Source organism: Punica granatum, chromosome 7 (genome assembly GCF_007655135.1).
Source record: "Punica granatum isolate Tunisia-2019 chromosome 7, ASM765513v2, whole genome shotgun sequence".
Taxonomy (NCBI): Eukaryota; Viridiplantae; Streptophyta; class Magnoliopsida; order Myrtales; family Lythraceae; genus Punica; species Punica granatum.
The window spans coordinates 292,331-314,689 of NC_045133.1; the positions used below are offsets into that span (position 1 = coordinate 292,331).

General features: G+C 39.0%; 3 protein-coding genes, 1 long non-coding RNA gene, 1 other non-coding gene and 1 pseudogene across 5 annotated transcripts; 1 reads left to right on the forward strand and 5 right to left on the reverse strand.

Moving 5' to 3' along the window:
* The first annotated feature begins 157 nt into the window (after window positions 1–157).
* Window positions 158–2,763, forward strand: LOC116214616 (acetolactate synthase 3, chloroplastic). The gene is made up of 2 exons (XM_031550003.1): window positions 158–810; window positions 1,084–2,763. Exons 1-2 carry the CDS (start codon window positions 256–258, stop codon window positions 2,509–2,511), a joined length of 1,983 nt encoding a protein of 660 aa, XP_031405863.1. The 5' UTR covers window positions 158–255; the 3' UTR covers window positions 2,512–2,763.
* Window positions 2,659–3,791, reverse strand: LOC116214619. The gene is made up of 2 exons (XR_004158294.1): window positions 3,176–3,791; window positions 2,659–3,025 (listed from the first exon to the last, which is right to left on the reverse strand). It is a non-coding gene; the product is annotated as an uncharacterized LOC116214619 (long non-coding RNA).
* TRNAL-AAG lies at window positions 3,675–3,755 on the reverse strand. The gene has a single exon. It is a non-coding gene; the product is annotated as a tRNA-Leu (tRNA).
* Window positions 3,792–4,454: 663 nt separating the features above from the next.
* LOC116213503 lies at window positions 4,455–6,701 on the reverse strand (annotated as a pseudogene).
* A 164-nt stretch (window positions 6,702–6,865) lies between these two features.
* LOC116213504 lies at window positions 6,866–10,244 on the reverse strand. The gene is made up of 6 exons (XM_031548481.1): window positions 9,824–10,244; window positions 9,035–9,080; window positions 8,422–8,548; window positions 8,106–8,176; window positions 7,340–7,443; window positions 6,866–7,189 (listed from the first exon to the last, which is right to left on the reverse strand). The coding sequence occupies exons 1-6, from the start codon at window positions 9,935–9,937 to the stop codon at window positions 7,151–7,153; spliced, it is 501 nt and encodes a 166-aa protein (XP_031404341.1). The 5' UTR covers window positions 9,938–10,244; the 3' UTR covers window positions 6,866–7,150.
* Window positions 10,245–11,726: 1,482 nt separating this feature from the next.
* On the reverse strand, window positions 11,727–14,172 carry LOC116213501 (exocyst complex component EXO70B1-like). The gene has a single exon (XM_031548480.1). The coding sequence runs from the start codon at window positions 13,996–13,998 to the stop codon at window positions 12,007–12,009; it is 1,992 nt and encodes a 663-aa protein (XP_031404340.1). The 5' UTR covers window positions 13,999–14,172; the 3' UTR covers window positions 11,727–12,006.
* Window positions 14,173–22,359: the final 8,187 nt, after the last annotated feature.

Sequence of the window (22,359 nt, forward strand, 5' to 3'; positions counted from 1 at the left end):
CAATGTTAATAAGTCGTCGACGTGGAATGCCCAACCAGTCGGGGAGTTTTCTCTATTAAAACTTCACCTTCACGACCATCTTCCGATTGATTTTTGGTTTTTTTTTTTATAAATGATTAATAACTATTTATTATTGAATTTAAATAAAAGGGTTGTCGATGCCATTCGCCGCCTCCCCTTTTGTTTTGCCCACAAACTCTGCAACGCACAGGGTAGAGAAGAGAGCTTCATCCTCTCCCCGCCACCCACCCAATAATGGCGGCTGCTGCCCCAAACACCACCTTCTCGGCCACCCCCAGCCCTTCTGCTTCCTCCAAATCCCGCAACCCCTTTCTCAGGTTCACCCGTCCTCTCCTCCCCCATCCCGCTGACTCCTCTCCTCGCCTCCGCTCCCTCCGGATCTCTTCTAGCTCCGTCCCCGCCCCTAATGCCCCCAGAGCCGCCATTACCACCTCCGCCCCTACCACCACCCCCGATACCTCCTTCGTCTCCCGATTTGCCCCCGACGAGCCCCGCAAAGGCGCCGACGTCATCGTGGAGGCCCTCGAGAGGCAGGGCGTCCGCCACGTCTTCGCATACCCTGGAGGGGCGTCCTTGGAGATCCACCAGGCCCTCACCCGCTCCAACACTATCAGGAATGTCCTTCCCCGTCACGAGCAGGGTGGCGTTTTCGCTGCCGAAGGCTATGCCCGTTCCTCCGGCCTTCCTGGAGTGTGCATAGCTACTTCTGGCCCCGGGGCCACCAACCTGGTCAGCGGCCTTGCTGACGCCTCGCTCGACAGCATCCCCATTGTTGCCATCACGGGTCAGGTAACCAACTGCGCAGACGCTCTATCTATGTTCCCTCCCATTCCATTCTTTTATGTATCATTTCTTCCTCAATTTGGATAATTGGATCTGCTTGCTTATGATGGTTTGGTTGATGGAAAAAAATAATAATTTTTTGATCGATCGCCTCACAGATTTCACCAGTATTGTCTAGTAAACTGTAAGATACAAGAGCGCAACCTTGTCATTTCTCCTTACATGATCCTATAAAGCCTATTTTGATGGTACATATTGCAATATCCGAAAAACTTTTAGGTGCCAAGGAGAATGATTGGGACCGATGCGTTTCAAGAGACTCCGATTGTTGAGGTAACCCGGTCCATCACCAAGCATAACTACCTGGTTCTCGATGTGGAAGATATACCCAGGGTTGTGAGCGAGGCATTCTACCTAGCGACTTCGGGCAGGCCTGGTGCTGTCCTGATCGATGTACCCAAGGATATACAGCAACAGCTGGTGGTTCCCAACTGGGACCAGCCCATCAGGCTGCCTGGGTACATCTCCAGGTTGCCTAAGCCGCCTGCCATTGCACACTTGGAACAGATTGTGAGGTTGATCTCTGAGTCGAAGAGGCCAGTTCTGTACGTGGGAGGTGGGTGTTTGAATTCAAGCGAGGAGTTGAGAAGGTTTGTGGAGCTCACCGGAATCCCTGTCGCAAGTACTCTGATGGGTCTTGGCTCATTTTCATGCTCACACGAGTTGTCCCTTCATATGCTGGGAATGCATGGAACCGTTTACGCAAATTATGCGGTGGATAAATCGGATCTGCTGCTTGCCTTTGGTGTGAGGTTTGATGATCGTGTGACTGGTAAGCTCGAGGCATTTGCTAGCAGGGCCAAGATTGTTCACATTGATATCGACTCGGCTGAAATTGGGAAGAACAAGCAGCCTCATGCTTCCATTTGTGGAGACGTCAAGTTGGCCCTAGAAGGTCTGAATAAGTTGTTGGAGTCGAAAGCGTCGAAGCAGAGGTTTGATTTTTCAGCTTGGAGGGAGGAGCTCAATGAGCAGAAGATTAACCATCCCTTAAGCTACAAGACGTTTGGGGACGCTATCCCTCCTCAATATGCAATTCAGGTCCTCGATGAGTTGACCAATGGGAATGCTATCATAAGCACTGGGGTTGGACAGCACCAAATGTGGGCCGCTCAGTTCTACAAGTACAGGAGGCCTCGCCAGTGGTTGACTTCAGGAGGGCTGGGGGCTATGGGCTTTGGACTACCAGCTGCAGTTGGAGCAGCCGTCGCGAATCCTGATGCAATTGTCGTGGACATTGATGGTGATGGAAGCTTCATCATGAATGTTCAGGAGTTGGCGACGATCAGGGTGGAGAATCTCCCGATCAAGATTCTGCTGTTGAATAACCAGCACCTGGGCATGGTCGTCCAGTGGGAGGATCGGTTCTACAAGGCCAACAGGGCGCACACATACCTGGGAGACCCATCGAGGGAGTCTGAGATTTTCCCAGACATGTTGAAGTTTGCTGAAGCTTGTGGAATCCCTGCTGCACGTGTGACTAAGAAGGCCGATCTTAGGGCAGCAATTAAGAAGATGTTGGACACCCCTGGGCCTTACCTGTTGGACGTGATCGTTCCCCATCAAGAGCATGTTCTACCTATGATCCCAAGCGGAGGCGCTTTTAAGGATGTGATTGTTGAGGGCGATGGGAGGACAGCGTATTAATTCCCTTGGCATAGTCGTCGTCGTCTAGGTCCTAGGAGATAAATATGCATGTTATGAGGAGATGCAGGCGTTAGTGTGGGAGTTTCTGGCAACTTTCTTAAGTTATGGACTGCACCAAATAGAGAGCAACTTTAGCTTGTTCGCTTGTTAATGCAACGTAGTATTTTTCATATCTTACCTTGTCTGTAGGAACTGTTGTACTAATGTATGTGAAGGGTTTCTGGTTAAATTTGTCCAAATATTTTCACATTATGAATGCGATGATGCCAAAAGTTGCCCTCTGATGGAGAGAGTTGACGTCATGTTTTTCTATCGACTCTTGCTTTTCATGGCCGATTAAAACAGGCTCGGTTTTTAAGAAAATTGAGCTAAACACAAAATTGATGCATTGGAAGAGGTAGGCAGTCTTTTGGTGCTGGAAAGTCTAGATACAGATGGAAGGCTAGAGGCGTGAGGCTATAAGCTTGCAGCAGCAGCAGCAGGAAAGAGGTCCGGAACGGGATCGAGGGATGGACTGCAGCATTTTGTTAGTCCAGATCAGAACTCTTAACCCATCGTAAGTCAAGAGTGCAAATATAACAACCGACTATTTAGTGGAAATCAGCAGTTCTTCACTTAAACGAAAAAAGGCAAAAAAGTAGACGAGTGAATCAACTGAATTTACCAACGCAGTCTATGATATCTCCAGCAGCTCCACTCCATGTCCGCTCCAGTAACGCCTCCGAAAAAAGAGAGAGGAGGTTGGGAGGTTGTAACTTGTAGAAGCTTGGCTTACAAACTCCAGGAACCTCAGAGGCGGGGGAGTATGGAGGATAGGTACTTCATTCATCAAAGAGTAGTATACTGTAAAGTTCAGGATACGGAATTTGTACGAGCATGACGATCTTCATTCATTATAAATTCTGTATGATAAAACTGCAGAGCATTTCAACCACTTGATTAGTGGTGGGTTTGTGGTATTCTATTCTTTCTTCATGTGGGTAGGGTAGGAATAATCAACTCGAAGCATATATTCCTGTGACTGAATTTTAAGCAATGCCTTCACTTGAGTGAGTGAGTGAGAAGCTGGCTCATGTCTGACTGGATATTTTATATATGCAAATTCAAATCCAAATTAAAGATGCCTATCTTGTAAAAAAAAAAAAAAAAAAAAATGATTTGTATGTGGAGAGTGGGATTTGAACCCACGCCCTTTCGGACCAGAACCTTAATCTGGCGCCTTAGACCAACTCGGCCATCTCCACTTAGATCGCACGTGTAGCTACAGCATTGGTGTTGTGCAGCATGCAATCTATTATCTCCAATTCACCTTCTCACGAAGACATTGAATAAAGAGAGTTGCTGCCAGGCCCAGTCACGCAATATCTCTTGCCCGATCTCGACACCAGTCCTCGTTGCCATCAAGTGAAGAGTAATGTGCAGATGAGGTTCCACACGTCCCATATAATTAAGGAAGGGAGGGCAACTCTAGCGAGAATGAGTCGTCTGCTTGAATCAATGCGCTTTACTTTCCAAGGAAGGAAGGAAGGAAGGAAGGAAGGAAGGATGGAAAGAGAGGTCTCTCTAAATGTAAATGTGACGGTTGAAAAGACAACTACAAATTGATACATCGTCATGGCCTAGTTGAATTCATTGTCTTGCTGAAGGAAAAAAAGGTCGTGGAAGATGGTCTATTGTAGCAGCAGTATTTCGTATTCTCATCGGCCTATCAAACAGGGAAGAAGGAAACCGGGTTGAGCCCAATGGTATGGTGAGGATACCTCTTGTTTAGCTAGGATCCAATCCAACATCTTTTAAGTTTATACTTTATTTTATAGTGAATCTTTTCTATGCATATATACAGGCAAGTGTAAAGCTAGAAAAATCAGCATATCTATCTTCTGCTTGCACAAGTCCAAAGAAGAAATGAAGGGCAAGAGAAGTACTTTACTATGTAAATTTTGTAGGGCCAGAAATTCGGCCAAATCTTATTTTCCAACGTCACCTCACCATAGCAGTGAGTCAGTACTACTAATCACATACAACCACCGCACAAGAGCAGCAGAGCAGACATTCATTATTTCACTTCAAATTCACTACCACTACCGAAAAAGGTATCATCTTTCTTAGCCACTTCTGCCCAGCCGGTGCATTTTGAACAGTCATTTGGCCATCCGACTCATCAAAATGAACGAGGGCGTCAACCATGCCAAGCAATTGGCATCGTCTCCGATTCCCATCCGGGGAGCTGCATGCAATGCAAAATTATTCCACTTTCTTACACAATACATAACCACACTATATAGCATACAAGAAAATTGATATAACGTAACTGTCAGCTCTCAGTTTGAGGCTGCTGCTTCTCCTGAACCTTTAATGGGCCCCCAGCCTTCCTGCTGGCTCTGGCAGCAGAGATTCTACTTTTTGTCCACTTGAGGATCAAATATGCGAGGATAACCGCATTGAAGATGACATTGAGTGCAATAGAATTGTCCTCAGGCAATGCACTCGCCGATCCTTCTCTTACCTTGGGCACTGAAAGCAGAAATCTCATTGTCTGCACTAACAACGTAAGCATGTCAGTGATTATGTGTGTGTACATATAAATATATGGTTATATACTAGCACCTGATGCGGTAACTAGAACATTAGAAGACAAAACCAATTGCAAGTATGAGCACCATATTCTATATATATGTTGAAAAAGAATGTACAAGAACCTGAACGTGACAAGTAATTAATGGCATAAAAGCATGCACATTCCTGTGATGTCAAGCTTAAATATATATTTGCCCTCTGAGTGCGCAATTAATATATCAATATATATGTGTAATATATATATATATATATATATTTATGTCAGCGCGAATGCATATATATATATATTCATGGATTCAGATGGCCCTAACTAACTAAAATTAAGCACAACAGCATATATTATCAGGGAAGGGAAGGGAAGGGATGTGGGATAGGTAGGTACCTCTTCTTGTTTCTGCAAGACAGCTAAATGGAAGATGGTGTTGCCTTGAGCATTTCTCGAGTTGAGTAGTTGATCCCCGTTATCTTCTGCCAACGAGTTGACAAGCACCTTGAGAGCATCCAACTGGTTGTATTTCACACACAAGTGAAGCACGCTATCTCCGTCGAGTCTCTGCTGGAGGGAGTCGTGGCTGGGGCCGGGAGAAGAGATGATGAGCTCTTTTACGACCTCGACTCTTCCTCTCATGGCCGCCAGGTGAAGGGGAGTCCTCCCCCTCCCTATCACGAACTGATCGAGCATCGGGGTAGGCATCCAGCAGCACTTTGACGACGTCAGCATGAGCATTTGCAGCAGCCAAGTGAAGCGGGGAGCATCTCTGGGCGTCCAGCTCTGCTGCCAACTGAGGCCTGTGGTTCAAAACCGCCTTGGTGAAATCTAAATGCCCGCGTAATGCAGCTACGTGAAGGGGAGTCTCAGGGGAGGAGGTGAGTGAAAGTCGGTCTAGTATAAGAGGATCTGCTTTTAGTAATGTGTCGAAAGTATCGACGGACCCCAGCATAGCTGCTTCATAGAGGCTTTTTCTGCTGTCATCTTTTGCAGTCTCTTTTCCTGCTTACTATGGCATCTCCCATCTCGATATCCATTTTCGGATCCTCCTAATTGCTCTCTGTTTTCGCTCTCCCGTTTGTTGCTCGACTTACTATACAACTATCGAGGACACTGTTCCCCCCCTCCACAAACACGATACCATCAAAATCTTGTTTATCCTTTCCTTTGTCTTGTTTATATCCTGCCATGGAAGAAAAGCATCAAGGAGAAGGAAATCCATGAATTTAATTACACCACTTTGTTTCTGTTGCTCCATAATCTTTCTATATATATATGATTATATATGGGGACCACCTGCAGGAATGTATTGGCAATCCCTATGCTCTTTTTTTCTTTTCTTTTTTTTCCTTTTTTTGTATTAAAGAGGCAGAATTGCATTGGCCCCCGCCCTCCCGTCCCGATTAACATTTGAATGGAAGTTCCCCCCCTCTCATTTGAATAACCTGGAATTTCGATCCTCGAGTGCTCTGCTCTGCTGCTGCTGCTGGACTTAGGTTTTGATTTAGATCGTGTCTTGAACCATCTCTTGTTTTGGAATGCTTCCCACCGAAAAAGACTCGACTGGAATGAGCTCCTGGTCTAATCATACGCAGCTTTTGAGTCGTAAATGTGACGGTGGGTTTCAAGTAAATATTGTGGCCAACGAATCAACAGATCCGACATGGCTTCCCCACGTACATGGGGGCATCCCATAACCCCCAGTAATCCTCAATACATTCAAGCTTTGTTATAGAAAAAGCTTATTAATCAGTTATAGAAGACTTGTTGGGTGGTACCCGAGCCAACTGCAAAATAAGCAAATACATATTCCGTCCTTCCAAATTCCAATCCATGTTCACACAACCAAATATGGCAGAATATCTTGAATCTATTCGGTACAAAAACCTATAAAAGAAAAATGACCAAGAAATACACCGATCGTCCCACTTCCCCCTTCCTTCATTCAAGTCCTTGCGAGTCAAATAGCAAATCCACCTGGCGGTACAACAACCTACAACACAGAACCAACAGCCGAAACCATCCCAAAGTACCCGAGAAGCAAAATCAGCCACCGCCGTCTTCCCCACATACTCAGCTGGTCCCATTCTTTAACCGTGAAATCAGCTCATCCTGCATAAGTGCAAAAAGATTATTCTCAGACCTTCACCAACTCAAGTTTCACATACAGAGATAAAAACTTATTTCTGGACACAAGTAGACATAGGTAACTCCTAATTTAGACAAATGGAACTCTGGGTGGATTATCTCATACATACATACCTTCTTTCCTCTCGGGGAAAGGCCTCTTTCCTTGAGCAGTGCACGAAGCCTCTCAACAGTCAAAGTGTGCAGGTCCCTGTCCGCTATTTTAGCATTCGATCCATCTGCAATTTAGAATGATATTTGAAAGATTGAATCTAGCAGCGACAAAGATGAAGGTGTTGAATTACAGCACATTGTAACATAACATCCTTTTATGATGACAACAAAATTTACATTTTAGCTGATTGAAGCAGCTCTTGCCAAACATTTTTCACCAAGCAGTTTAAAACAATGCAGACCGAGAAAATCAAATGTGGCAATCATGTTCCAATCAAAAAGAAAAACAATGGTAATGAGAGATGGCAATAAGCGAAGAGAAGCATGAATTATAAGCAAGTTGGATGAAATATTTAACTTGCAACCACAAGCCAAACAGCAGGTGCTGAAGAAATTATGACAAAGTTTATTAACAAATATGAAAGCAGCTTACGATACTCTTATGTCTTATCTAAGAGTCTGATCCCGGTATTGGACACTATAGTCTTTCCCATATGCCATTTGATGATGGCGAAACTGACCAAAGAAAAATGATCCCAATTATGTAATATTATGTAACCACAAGAGACCACAGAGGACCAGTGCCCAGGTTTCACCTTAGAAGGGGCTAAGCAAATTAGGAAAAGGAAAGATAAAGCACTTGATCTGTTAACAAATTTTAAGATCCTATTTTCACTTCTTTATGCATGTATAATTGGTAAGATGTAAGAGAACATCCATTTCTTACCCTGTCGTGAACTAGCTTGATTGCTGGGTCTCTTAGCTGATGCTCCATTATCCAAGAGTCTCTCAGAAGTCCTTGAAGAGAAAAAGATTGCCAGCCAAAGCAAGAATGATATACGAGAGAAAGAATACAACATACATGAGAAACCCGTACAATTATACTCGCAGGGAAAATGAAGAGAGTTTATCCGAGTACGAATTTGCAATTAACAGCAGTTGCATGCATTGTGAAAACATAAGCTGGTAAAACACCAAAAATAACTCCATTCTGAAGAATTCAATACAAATGCAAGCATTGCAAACCAATAAAAAATAAGTACCTCTTCCTAGAGCCTTCACCAGTAGTTACACCTTTTCCGTTCTTTGAAGTGGACTCACCCCTCTGTTTCCGCAGCATGAGTGATCTAATCAGTATATTTTGTTGGTTGGTCTTTATAAGTTGACCATCTGCATTTAGATTTTAGAGAGAGGTTAGTTTTTTTGGTAAATTCATTCATTTACCGCCAAGAAAAGAATTCAAAAAGTCTAGGTGCAATTGAGAACTAGAAGTCATTCAGCATTATTTCAAAAAGTCAAAGTTGTAATAGCAGTATTCAGCGGTTGAAAACACTACTCGTCAAACTCTGCATGACTAACTGATGACCATAAGTTGTGCATCAAGATCCTAATGAGATTGAAAGAGCATGAATCATATCCCAACACTTCACTCCCATCAGAATCCGGGGGAACTATTTTCATTATAGTTTCAAATTATCAATTTGTAAAGCCAATCTGACTACAGCCTAGGTACACCATATTTTCCCAGCCAAAGTGTATATGTCAAGGAACGTGTTCCGTTAGCCAGAACACCTGCTATGGCATTTATGGAATTAACAAGTTCAACTAAAGACAGAAAGGGGAAAAAAAAACATAAAAAGCTTGAAAGATACGGACCTGGGGGAGATGTATCATGCTCACATACGTAAACCCGCATACCTCCCTGCATGAGATTGTCTTTGGATCAGTTTGCATTAGCCAGTCACTTTTTCCAAATTAAATTTAAGAAAGGAAAAGATTTCAAAAAATTGATGGACTGATGGAATCCTAAGAAGAAACCTTAGAATAGACTAATTTCTTATCTTTGTATAGATAAAATTGGTGCGACGCATAAGAATATCAATTCTGCCTAGGAACAAATAATGACCTTTGTAAAATCAACCAAAGCAAAGGAAATATGGTCTGGAATATGATCAACTGAAGAAAAACATCGAACATGTAAGTTTCTAGTGCTAGAGAGAGTAAAATGGCAGAAAAGAAGAACAAAGCGATCTTAAAGCCTTGTGTAATGGCATTTGCGTCTTTGAATGTTGGAACTCACATAATTAATTATCACATATATATAGATATATAGGACAGAGACTCGCTGTGGGATGTCATCAAACGAGGATCCTACTACTTCACTAGCCCCCAGCCTAGATGTGTCTTTTTACTCCAAATCTGGTGATATTTGATAAAGCCGGGCGGTCACAGATTGAGACATCAATTTCACACACAAAATTCATCGGCACTACAGCAATCAAACATCAAAAACAGCTATAAAAGCCACAAGCACAATCACATTATCGATCTTCAATGGCAATGCTCCAGAAGCAAAGGATAGATAGAGCAGAGAGAGAGAGAGAGAGAGAGAGAGAGAGAGAGAAATTAAGCTTAGGGTACAGAGGAAGAGGACGAGGAGCTGACCGGATTGGAGGAGAGGACAGTGGAGGAGAAGAGGCCGCGGGAGGGGAGGTTGGCGAGGAGCTTGGAGGCAGCGGGACTGGAAGCGGAGGGCTGGGCTGAGGAAGAACCCTCCATAAGCTCCGACTGTAGGGACAAGCCGGCCGATGCGCTCTGAAGTGTGTGTGTGTTTGGGTTTTTGGGGGTGCAGGGAGATGTTATCGGTATTGATTCGACGGAGTCACGAGAGAGTCAAAGCTGCGTGTGGCGGCTCGTCTCGTCTCGTCTCGTCTCGGTGGACAGTGGCCACTCGCCCCGCTTTATTATAGGGAAGAGGAGGCCCGGAGGGGATGGTTGGGAAGGGGGAGGGAAAACTAAAGGCGAGCTCGCCGGAGACCTGCGGAGACCCGACCGAGGCAGTTCCGTATCGTTCGTTTCACTGACCCCTTTTTTCTTTTCTTTTCTTTTCTTTTCTTTTTTTGAGTACGGAAAATTTTCATTTTGACTATTCATTCAGTTCAGTTCAGTTCATTGAAGTGGCCTCCATCCACTTGCATGGGTTGCGGGCTTCGGCCCATCTTTCCTACAGGAAAGGTTCATGGGCCCAATGAAAGAATCAGAACCTGGTGCAATTTGCAATTAGCTATGCTTTTTCTCTCCTCCCCGGTCCTTCTGTTTAATATCTTCCAGTCAAATTATCTTTTCGTGCATGAGCTCGAGACATTCAATAAAACCCAGGCCAAGGTCCTGATCAGCCTACAAACTTCGACGATCAAATCAGCCACTCTTTCATTGTTGTACCTGGGAGGCTGACACTATTGATCCTTGAAAGTCTGGTGGCTGGCTATTCATACTCCACGACGGCAACACAATCAACTCCTTTAAATAATGATAATGTCATGCAGAAAAAATCGGCATCTCTCGCGGTTGCTGGCACTCTTATCACATCAAAGACCGACCAAATAACATTTTTCCTAGACCTGGGCTCCAGTTGACTCCGTCTTCAATTCTGATCACCACAGGCATCAACCAGCGCCACAACCACAACCTTTGATTGTAAAACAATGCCGGATCTGAGAAGCAGTGCCAGTGCCACCTTCCTTCCAATCAATAACTACGCAGGCAAACATCTTCTTCCAGTGGAAAAGGAAGACACCAAATCAAGCCAAGTAATTCATTTCCAGTTCACAAAGCCGAAAAATAACACCGACAATAATAAACAAACAAAAGAAACTTCCTTTTGTCTCTTTTTCCATCACAAGTCGAAATCCCTCCACTCAACTGACCAGCTAATAGCAGCCGTAGCAGTAGCCCGGAAAGCATGGAAGCAAGACTTCAAGCGAAGCAAAGATATCCCTGCACCATGATCTTTATATTCTAGTATGTTGCCTGACCATAACCCGCAGGCATAGTAACACTCATCCATAAAACGCATCATCAGATAGGAATACTAGAAACTCAAAAGTCCATAATGAGTCCGGCAACAAGGCTTTGGCATCCCAAAGGAGAACAGAACATATATCTTTCTTGTTTCGCAGTCCAATCTGGTCACACTTTTCAGACCAATCTTCAAAATTTGGACGCATACAGCAAAGATAATGGTCACTCAAGCACCGCTTCCCCTTTTTTCTTTTGTTTGTTTTGATAGCTGAGCATCATCATGACTCCTAGTAACAAGTAGTCGTCCCAATGTACAAAGAAAAATCCAAGAATAGCTCCGGCTATATATGTTTTATCCACAGAACCACAATTCTACTACCAAATCTTGGAAAGAGTAAACAATATAACATGGCTTTTATGCATCTGCTATAGACTAGCCTCCAAAGACAATTCTCACGATTATCTAGTACTAAGAAGTTGGGGTCAGTTATTTACCAGGTTTTCGCTCTCGGAATGTCCATACAAGATTTTCTCAGAAAAATATGGATTATAAATCAAAACATAGTGGCAGGAGCTTCAATTTCTCCTCTTTTATTCCTTTCCCAGCCAAAGCCTACAAAAGCCTCTTATGCTAAAAGTGGATATACAAAATGGTATGCACTATGCGAAAGGGAACAACTACATATAACAAAGCTAGTTCTTATAACACGCATCTCCAGATATAAGCATCATATACTCAAGCTACATCATAGAGGAAACTCCACTCTATCAAAATTTTGATAAAAGTGGGAAAGCGTACCTCCTCGGACAAGACCTCTATTATTATGCTAAGAACTTTTTCTTCTCAAATGATGTAGGACATTGGGTGACCCCACAAACAAATCTAACACATAGTTCTCCAAATCCTCTGGTGTATACTTGATATACTTCCCAGAATGCCTTCCACTCTCTAGCTGATTCCCAAACCGCCCCAGAAAGGAACGGTAAGCTGGAATCACCTTTTCAGATATAGATATCCGGAGTTCATCCTGTAGCTGCTTGTCGGGGACCTTCCAAGCTGTCTGAATCCTATAAATCTCCTCGAAGCATGCATTGAAATTCTTGAACCTCTCCTTCAAGGCTACCTTGGATGCATTACTCGAGCTCCCACCGATCCCCTCATCCTTCAAGCACGACAAAGCTTTGCTCCAAGAAGCCCTTAGATAGCTCGTGGCATACTGACGCACTTGGCCACGCCGCTTACGGATCCAATGATCTCCCAAAAGCTTGGCAAGCTCGGAATCCTTCACTTTCTGCACTATGTACCAGATATTGTTCATCAAAAACACGTACTGCATCGCAGGCTCTTCGTACAGCCTTGATTTCTCCTCAAGGTTGGATTCTAAACAGGAAAGCAACAATAACAGGCGTCGTGATAACGGCAACATGTTCTCTAGCTGCAACTCATCGCCTTCATCATTCTGCAAATCACGCAACTCATCCTCATTGCTATCCAAAAGTAAGTTAAGGGTAGTGCTGTAGTCGGCAAGCAATTTAACATAGTTCATGACATAACGAGTTAAAGGGTGAATCTCGCCCCCTTGCATTGGCCTCCTAGACGTCTCGCTCTGCACTGCTTTCTCAAACTCCCCGAATGTCCCTATCGCAGCCTCTCCTAATGCATCCAGAACTCCCTTGGCCTCGTTACATACAAATCCATCAGTAACCATCGCCTGCAAATCGGGCATCACATCTGCAAGCACATCATACATGTCCAGAATACGGAAAAGCTTCTCGGAGGACCGAGTCCCAATTGCCACTGCCTCTCCGAAATTCAGTAACTGCATTAAACACCACTTTGCCGTCTCATTGAAGCAAGCCTCCTTGATCCACTCGGCTCCATCGAAGATTTGATCACAAAGCCTTTTCTCACCTGACAACAAGACCCTCGCTGCAATCTTCACAGCCTGTATCCACTTCTTCATGGTCTCGTTGAGATCACTCCACTCCATCTTCTGCACTTCCTCGATGCTAAACTTCTCGGCCCCTAAAATCACCAAGCACTCATCCAAAGCCTCACGCCTGACGCTGCTATAAGCCTGGCTGCACTCCTTCTCGTATCCAGACCGAATCATCCGATCCGCAATCTCCCTCAGCTCAGCAACCGCATCAGGATTGATCAAATCAACACTCAAATCGTCGCCCAGACTCGGTCCTCGCTCGTGAAAGCAGCCACTGCTCTCGTTGTCCACTTCTCCGAAGCTCTCGAATTCATCGCCGATTTCCCCTTCATTGGAAGCGAAAGAGAGCGAAACCCTACGGATCGAGCCGTAGAGCCGCCCGGCGTCGAGCGGCACCGTGTTACGGATCAGAATGTGGCGAAACTCGTCCTCCAGGAGTGACATAGCGAGCTGGATCGCAGTATCAGCCCGGTCGATGTAGTCTCTGTCTTTGTCGTCTTCCATGGATAGGTTCTCGCATAACTGGAGAATCTCGTCGATCGCCGAGAGGTACTCGGCAGCTTCTTCCGGCGAGTCCTCCCACGCGAGGGTGCGCCTGGAGGCGTCGGCGTCAGCATCCCAGCGCAAAATGATCTTCTCAGAGGACTCGAATCGGTCCTCTGCGGCGGAGGAGGTGGGGTCTCCGTCTTTGACCAAGTCAGTGATGTTGGACAGCCGATTGTCGAAGCTGGAGAAGATCAGGAGCATGTCCTCGCGCACTTCTTTTGGAGTGTTGAGGCTCTTCAGTATCCGCTGTGCAGTAGCCAGCACCCTGTCCTCGCCGCCGCCGCCACCGTCGTCTCCGCCCGCGGCGGTCCCGGGACTGTCAGGGGAGGCCATTTTCCAGCTCCAAGAAATTCGTTTTCTTTTTTTTGTTTTTTTTTTTTGAGGGATTTTTCAATTTTTCCCAGAGGAATTGGAATTGTTTTTACAAAGTTGGATGGAGAGAATTTAGGAGCCAAAAGAATCCTGTCGAGCTACAGCTGCCTACGCTTACGCTTACACAGCCAGCCGGCGGGTCGTAAATAATCCTTCTAACAGCTAAATAAATAAATTATAACATTTTTTAATTATTTTTATTTTATTTGACTTTTGAAAAATATTAATTACTTCTGTGCTTATATGATTTAATTTATTCAATTTAATTTTGGCTCAAGAAAGAAGGAGAGTTTTTCCGTTTCCATGTAAGTTTGAAGAATTTGACCATATTTAGTTACTATTTATTTATTTATAGGATATATCTATAATCGCAGAGTATCGTTAACTGCCTATTTAAGTAATTCGGCGAATTAAATAAGAACAATATTAGTTTGACAAGAGCTTAATTGACGTTTTTATTCTAATATTAAAGAATATTCAAATATATTTAGAAAATTTATAATTGAATATGTCAAAATGAAAATTTTTGAAAAGTAATATAAAATAATAAATAAATATATATATATATATAACACAAACTAACATCGTGAGAGAAATTAAATAAATTCACAAGACATAATAAGAATGTTTACTACAAAATTATAATTGCATCATTCAAAAGTATTCATGAAACTTTATTGAAAATAATTTTTTGAAAATTGATTATTGAGAACTTTTATTTTCAATAATAATAATAATAATAAGTAAATTAATATCTTAAACTGTGATAATTATTATTTGTAAAAAAATATAAATATATGAACACAACTCGTGCATTAGATTGAACCCTAGTTTAGTTAGTATTTATTTATTTATTTATAAGATATATTTATAGTTGCGGAGTATCGTTGATTGCTTGTTTATGTAATTCAGCGAATTAAATAAGAACAATATTAGTTTGACAAGAGTTTAATTGACGCTTTTATTGGAGTATTAGAGAATATTCAAATATATTTAGAAAAAATATAATTGAGCATGTCAAAATGGAAAAAAAAATGAAAAGGAAACGAAAAAAGAAAAAAAGGATTAAGTACTGAATGTGGACATATAGTTTGAGTTTGGCTATAATCGAAAGGAAAAATCATCTTTTAATTAAGCAAGCCTCTTTTAAAGTAGGACGAAGAAGAATGATTCGATATGATCCATCTGCGTTATACTTATCTATTAATAATGAATGACCTTTGATACTCAAATCAAATGTACGTACAATTCTATCCTTAAAATTAAAGGTATTAATAAAGAGATAATGCTCCTTTTTCTATTTTTCGATACGCAAAGTTGAAGTAGCTGATGATTGCATATATATATGGTTGGTATTAATGTAAGTACGTACGTACGTATATGCGCGTACGTAGGTATGTATGTATGTATGTACTATTATTATTATATATAAATGATATATGTGTGTCTAAATAAATAAATAAAAGATTAAAATTTTTTGGGTGAATAATAAAAGATTAAATTTTCATCACCGAGTGAAAAGGCGGGCATTTTGTTTTTTTATTCTTCTTTTTTGCTCCTTAGAATGTAGGCTACGGGCCTATGTCGGATTGAAATTCTACTATGTTTGTATTATTGGATCCATAAATATTGCTCGGGGACTAGTTAGGAAATTTACAGCAAGCTGCCCCATGAAAGAAAGGCGTGCCACGGCCACAGGCCTCCTCACTATGCTCTGCTGCTCCAGCCCATTTAGCGAGCCCGTTCACAAGCCCATTAAGCACGCACAGATCTTTTTCAGCCCACAGAAGACTTTGTATCCAAGAATCCTCATCAGTACTTGCCCGACGCGAACCTGTGCTACGTGCAGTATTTATGTAACTAAACTTACTAATTAATAAATATTTTTAATTTTATAATTGAAGTTTGAGTAAAATCAAATATCTAATTAGTTAGTGTAGATTATTAATCAATAATAATATTTCTAAAATTAATTATATAAATTTAGAATTCAAAAAAAAAAACAGAGAGACAGGAGACGGGGACAGAGAGAAAGAGGGAGAGAGGAGAGAGTGGATGTAGTAATTAATTAGAGCTATTTTTGTTGATGATATTTTCATAAAATCAAAATTACACCATTATATTTTTTATAACAGGTTTATGTACATGTCTATAGAAAATGGTGCGAGGAAAAAAAAAATATTAAAAGAGAGCGTAGTGCGATGGCGCATATGTTCATCTGATAATTAAGATATTCTAAGTTCAATACTCATTGAAACTATTTGTACTCCTTTATTAGCTAATAATAATTTTATTTTATTATAACAGGATCATAAGTGTCTCATATAAAAAATTAAACACAAATATCGCGCATGCTAAATAATGAAAACCCCACGTGATAATTATCTGAGATAATCGATTGTAAAGAGGGCTGGTGGGGGCTCGATGAGATTGTGCTCTGCTGCCGTGTGAAATGAAAAGGCGATTGAATGCACTTTAGTTCGGCAATTCAGCTTTGGCTCGAGAGGTTTCTTTTTTTAATAAAAAAATATCTTTAATATTTGATTGGTTGCGATTTGCGACCACGGGCTGGGCCATGAGTATGTGGATAGCATGACGATACATTTACTACTCAGCAAATAAAAAATAAAAAGACAATAAGTTCAGGAGGAACGGCGCCGTCATATGAGTGGCAGCCATTGAAGCCGTATCGGTGTCAATCTGTCAATGTGTCATTGGGTCGTCTTGGGCTTGGGGTTCTTCTCTTTCAGTCAACTATACATATTCCATTCCCCCACCGCAAGGACGCGACAAAAAGGGGTTATTGTCACCATGGATGGATGGATAGATTAGGACCGAGCATTTTGTGACAGGACATGATAATACGATATAAATATGGTACGAAATTAAACGAGTTCAAACTTGGTTAAATATGTTTTTGGTTTAAATGGATCGAACTCGCGTAATCTGTATAAATAATAGTATTTTAACGTGTTGAATCCGTATAAATAAAACTATGCCCATTTAATTAAATATGTTTTATCATACTACTGAATCTATTAACTTATTTATCTATTTATGAGGATATTAGCTCTTCGGCTTCTGAAATTAGATCACATATGTTATGATATTTTCATTGGATAATTGGTGTGGTTTTGTTTAGTACTTTACTATGCTAATTTTGTATAATTACTAGTGTGTTTACAATTTTTTAGTTGCTTTTAATTTGTAATCTCATCATGAAAAACTAGTTGTCCATGTGACGTTACAGATTCATCAAGTACTTATCATGGGCCCATTACGCTCCACACTAGGTGAACTACGGTGGACGGACTTCACATTGATTTTTTGGAATTCGAACCAGCGACCTCTGGAACTTTCCTAAGCTTTGATACCATCTCGCCACGAAAAGTTAACTGTCCGTGTTAGGGCACAAATTCATCAAAGTACTCATCTTGGGATTGTTTTTAATTGTAAATATTGCATGAATGGATTCATTTTAAGTATTCATGTTGTATCATGCAGGTATGTATACATGTACAAAATTAGACACACTTAATTAAACGGTTGAGTGAGCATATCTGTGTCAACCCGAGATTAAATGGCCTGTGTCTAGATTTTTAGTTTTTACACGTTTAATAAACGTGTCGTGTTCGGGTTTAGGTTTATTTTACACGAATCCATTTAGATCCAACCCATACAGACACGTTACGATACAGATTATCAACCCTATTAATAGATAGGTAAAACAACAACTCATCTCGTTGTAGACTTAATCATCATCAATAATAATAATGGTAAATTGCACTGGTGGTCCAAAAGGTTTCATAAATGTTTCATGTTGGTCCAAAAAGTTTTTTTTGCTACTTGACGGTACAAAATGTTTCAAAACCGTTTCTTTATAGTACATTCCGTCAATTCATGATTGACGTCGTTAGAAAATACTGACGTGATAAGAAACTTTTTAATAAAAAATATTTTTTAATTTTAATTAAAACTCCAAAGTTTTAAAAATTTCAAAATGACCTAAATTTTTTAAACTTTTTAAATTTTGCCCCAACCTTCTCTCTCCTTTCACTGTTCATCGTCTTCCTCATCCCCTCCATTGTTTCCAATCTTGAGAAAGAGCTCGATCGTCACCTTTCCAGCAGAGCTAGAACCTCTAGCTACTTCGATCTTGAAACTGTTTTTTATGAGTTTTCCATTTTCTCTATCTCTTTGTTTCCTTAATTTCCCGAAAACGGAGATGGCCAATTCGCGGCTGAGCTTCCTCGGCCTCGTCCCCTTCAGCACGAGGAGGGCCAACGTCTACTACATAGTGGTGGTGGCCATCTGCTGCAACCTCTTCTACGTCGTCGGAATCTGGCAGCACTCCGGCACCGGCTCCGTCTCCGGCTCCGTCTCCGGCGGCCTCTCGCCCCTCTCTATCGTCTCCAAGACCCCATGCAACGTGTCCCATACTGCCACTGGCCTGGCCGGACCGCCCCGCTCGACTTCTTCCCTCGACACACATCGGACAACATCCTACCTCTGGCTATAGAGGAGGCTTTCGCGCGCGTGCCCCACTTCCCGCCCTGCCACCCTCGGCTCAGCGAGTAAACCCCCTGTGAGGACGTCGAACGATCGCTGAAGTTCGAGAGGGACAGGTTCGTCGGACACTATCATCGCTTCGCTGCTTTTGACAGATTCGGCGAGATGATGAACAGTGATGAACAGTTGAGGGGAGGAGGAAAACGATGAACAGTAGAGGGAGAGAGAAGGTTGAAGCAAAATTGAAAAAGTTCAAAACATTTAGATCGTTTTGAAATTTTAAAAACTTTGGAGTTTTAATTAAAATTAAAAAATATTTTTTATTAAAAAGTTTCTTCCCACGTCAGCATTTTCTAACGGCGTCAATCATGAATTGACGGAATGTACTATCAAAAAACGATTTTGAAACATTTTGTACCGTCAAGTAGCAAAAAAAACTTTTTGGACCAACATGGAATATTTATGAAACCTTTTGGACCACCAGTGCAATTTACCATAATAATAAATCCATCCATCCATATATATATATATATATATATATATAGTAAAATAAACCATACTAAATAATAAATGCTATATTATACTAAATAATAAATGCTATATTATACTAAAAATAAATATTATAGTTAATAAAATATAAATTATTATATCAATACAACAAAGTTCTCATATTATATATACAACTATGTATTTAGACCCGTGTGTTGCACGGATTCAATAAACAAAAATTACAATAGAAAATTTCATTTATTTATAATACAACAAATTAAATTCAATAATATTTGTTAATGTGGATTTGAAAGCTACAAAAGTATACAACATACAACATTTTCCTTATACTATATAAATTTTAATATACTATGAAAATACTTGATTTATTTAAGATTCTTCACCATTTTCACTTTTTACATAGTATTAATAAATTATATTTACTTTAAAGATATTTTGTTTTTAAAGATATACCTATGATTATATTTTTGCTCTTAAAGATATATCATATGAATTCTTATGTATCATATGATGATTATATGAATTATTATATTATAATAAGAAAGAATAGTTAACTCTAAAAGTGAATATTTTTTCCATATCTATTTATTAGTTATAATTACAGTAAATGTATAGAATTATATAAAGTGAAAAATTATATTATATTTTAGTAATATAAAAAATTCTAATAAACTAACAAACATAGAGCTTTTTTATATATCTAAACAAATATAACATCACTTTATATATGGCAAAATTGACTCCACTTTGCATTAAATATGGCATAGTTAGAGGGTTAAAATGGTAAAATAAAATATTTAATTTGATATTATCATGTAACTTATATTGAAAATCAATTAATTAATCATATATACGACTAAGCCAAAAACTATCATGTGAAAGAAATTAAAATGTATGAAATTAAGTATAAAAATGTATAAATCAAATTTGTAAGAGAAATTTTTTAAAAAATACTTAATAAGTTAATTAGGCCAACTTCATCGAAGGTTATTATTCAAAGATTATTGCGTGAAATTTTAGACGATTTTTTTATATTTTTATAATTTTTAAGAAGCAAATTATTTTTGAAAAATATACAATTATCATATAATTGAAATAAATGTACGAAAACATGAAATCACGTATAATACTAGGGATGGCACTGGGGAAAGTTTGGAATGGCAATATCTTTCTTATCCCCACACCCGTTAAGAAAAGTCAATCCTAAACCCTTCCCAAACTCATTAAGATTTTAAAAGAAAATTTCCAAACCCATCCCACTAATTTAATGAAAATCCATTGGGAACCCAGTTTTCACCTGTTAATAAGTTTGCGAGAAAAGTTTGTACGAACTTATCATAACATCTGATTTATAGAAAATGGTTTGATATAACCAAAAGCATTCAAATACAAAATATAAATTCTAGATAAATAATTATATATAAGAAAATAAACCACAACACTTATAAATTTACAACATGTTTGAGAAAAATGAATTGCAACACTTATAAATCCCTAATATGTTCAAATATAATAAATCACAACACTCTCGAGCTATACTAAACAAGTCTCACAAATATTAGAAATTGAAATTATAATAAAGTGAAATAAAAGAAAATAATACATATTATTTTGTAATATGAGTAATATGGAGGGTAATTTAGTATATTTACTCTTAAGGGATTGGGGACGGGTTTTGATTTAAAATCTTGAACCCTTCCCAAACCAGACAGGGTTTTGACCTCAAATTCCTAAATCATTCCCATAACCCAACGGGTAAAACCCGTTAAGTACCTATCAGAGTTTGGGACGGGTGAAATACCCGTTTATAAAAACCCGTTGCCATCCCTATATAATACAAAGATAGAATGCTTAAAAAATATTAATTTTTCATATAAAAATTTTCCAAAAAATAATAACACATCACTTAATTCTACGAACTTATGGTCATCTAACTAAAATTGACTCATATATTAACAAATAATCTCTCATTAGTGAATAAAATTTTAAAAAGTTTAAGAGAGTTGATTTAATCATGTCAATTTCATTTATTTAATTGGATGTTAACCAAATTTCTATTATAAGACTAAAATTGTTATTGTTTTGTATGAACTTATAATAATATAAAAAATTAAATAAGGATGTCACAAAATTTGCATATTTAAAAAAGGGGTTATGAAGTAAATATATAGAATGCCTACCAATTAGGACTGTTTGTTGCAAAATATATATAGAACCATGTAAAATTAGTCTAATATTTAATTATAGTATGAAACTTGAAATTAATTATCAAAAATATTTTATTGTATTAGGAAGCCAATATATTTTCCAAAATTCTGTATAATCGTTATAAAAATGATATATAAATGTTTCAATCTCATAAATAACAATGTAATTTTCAAAAAAGTTATGGTTTTATAAATGAAAACTATTATGAGCTTAAACTCATAAATAAAATAAAAATGAATTAAAAAAATCTCATAAATATTTTTTTAAAAACGAGCGGAATGAAGTTTTATCTAATTACTACACTTGATATATGTCAATCTACATTGATAATTAACAAAAATATGATGATGCATACAAATTGAAATAAGTAGTTTCAAAATATTATTATAATAATTTCTTGCTATGTGGCAAAAATAATTTCTTACCCTAGTTTTTAACAACAGAATGTTAAGATAAATATTTGAAATTATAATTAAAAATTGAAAATCTTTATTATTTTTAATTGAAAAATTCATGTTTCAAAATGTAAATAATTATAATCAGAAATGGTATAGGAATATATGTAAATAAATCTGTCCAACCCACGGGATTAAAAACTAGTAGTAAAGTAGAGTTGGCAACCTTATTTTATTATTAAATCGAATAAAAGTATAAATATAAAATATGTATAATATGAATATAGTATTTTAAGTATATACACTCCACAAATCATGAAAAAAAAGGAATTTATGCCCCTAACAATATATTATTTACAAATTGATTAATTAAAAAAGTTAAGATAGTCGCTTATATGATTAAAATATGGAATATGCAAAGTATTTGACTAAAAAATGCATACAATATTTAGAATGGGTTATATTTAAATAACTAAATTAATGAATCATAAAATTACAATTTGTGGCATCAAAAGTATAATTTTGACAAATTAATTTATTAGAACAACAAAATATTGTTGCTAATAACTTAAAAAGAAACACTCAAGCACTTGACTTTGAAAATATTTAATATGCCAATTACTTTAATAATTTATGTGATTTATTATATGCATGTATATGTATATCAATTGTATTTATAAAGTGGGTAGTCTAGGTAAAA

What these genes read in the sequence shown, in the direction of transcription:
- LOC116213504 (XM_031548481.1), bottom strand. Translation starts at nt 9,937, where the DNA reads ATGGAGGGTTCTTCCTCAGCCCAGCCCTCCGCTTCCAGTCCCGCTGCC. An exon ending in CTGTCCTCTCCTCCAATCCG is followed by an intron (nt 9,081 to 9,823) that starts GTCAGCTCCTCG and finishes AATCTCATGCAG; the next exon opens with GGAGGTATGCGGGTTTACGT. An exon ending in GGTGAAGGCTCTAGGAAGAG is followed by an intron (nt 8,177 to 8,421) that starts GTACTTATTTTT and finishes TTTCTCTTCAAG; the next exon opens with GACTTCTGAGAGACTCTTGG.
- LOC116214616 (XM_031550003.1), top strand. Translation starts at nt 256, where the DNA reads ATGGCGGCTGCTGCCCCAAACACCACCTTCTCGGCCACCCCCAGCCCT. An exon ending in TTGTTGCCATCACGGGTCAG is followed by an intron (nt 811 to 1,083) that starts GTAACCAACTGC and finishes AAAAACTTTTAG; the next exon opens with GTGCCAAGGAGAATGATTGG.
- LOC116213501 (XM_031548480.1), bottom strand. Translation starts at nt 13,998, where the DNA reads ATGGCCTCCCCTGACAGTCCCGGGACCGCCGCGGGCGGAGACGACGGT.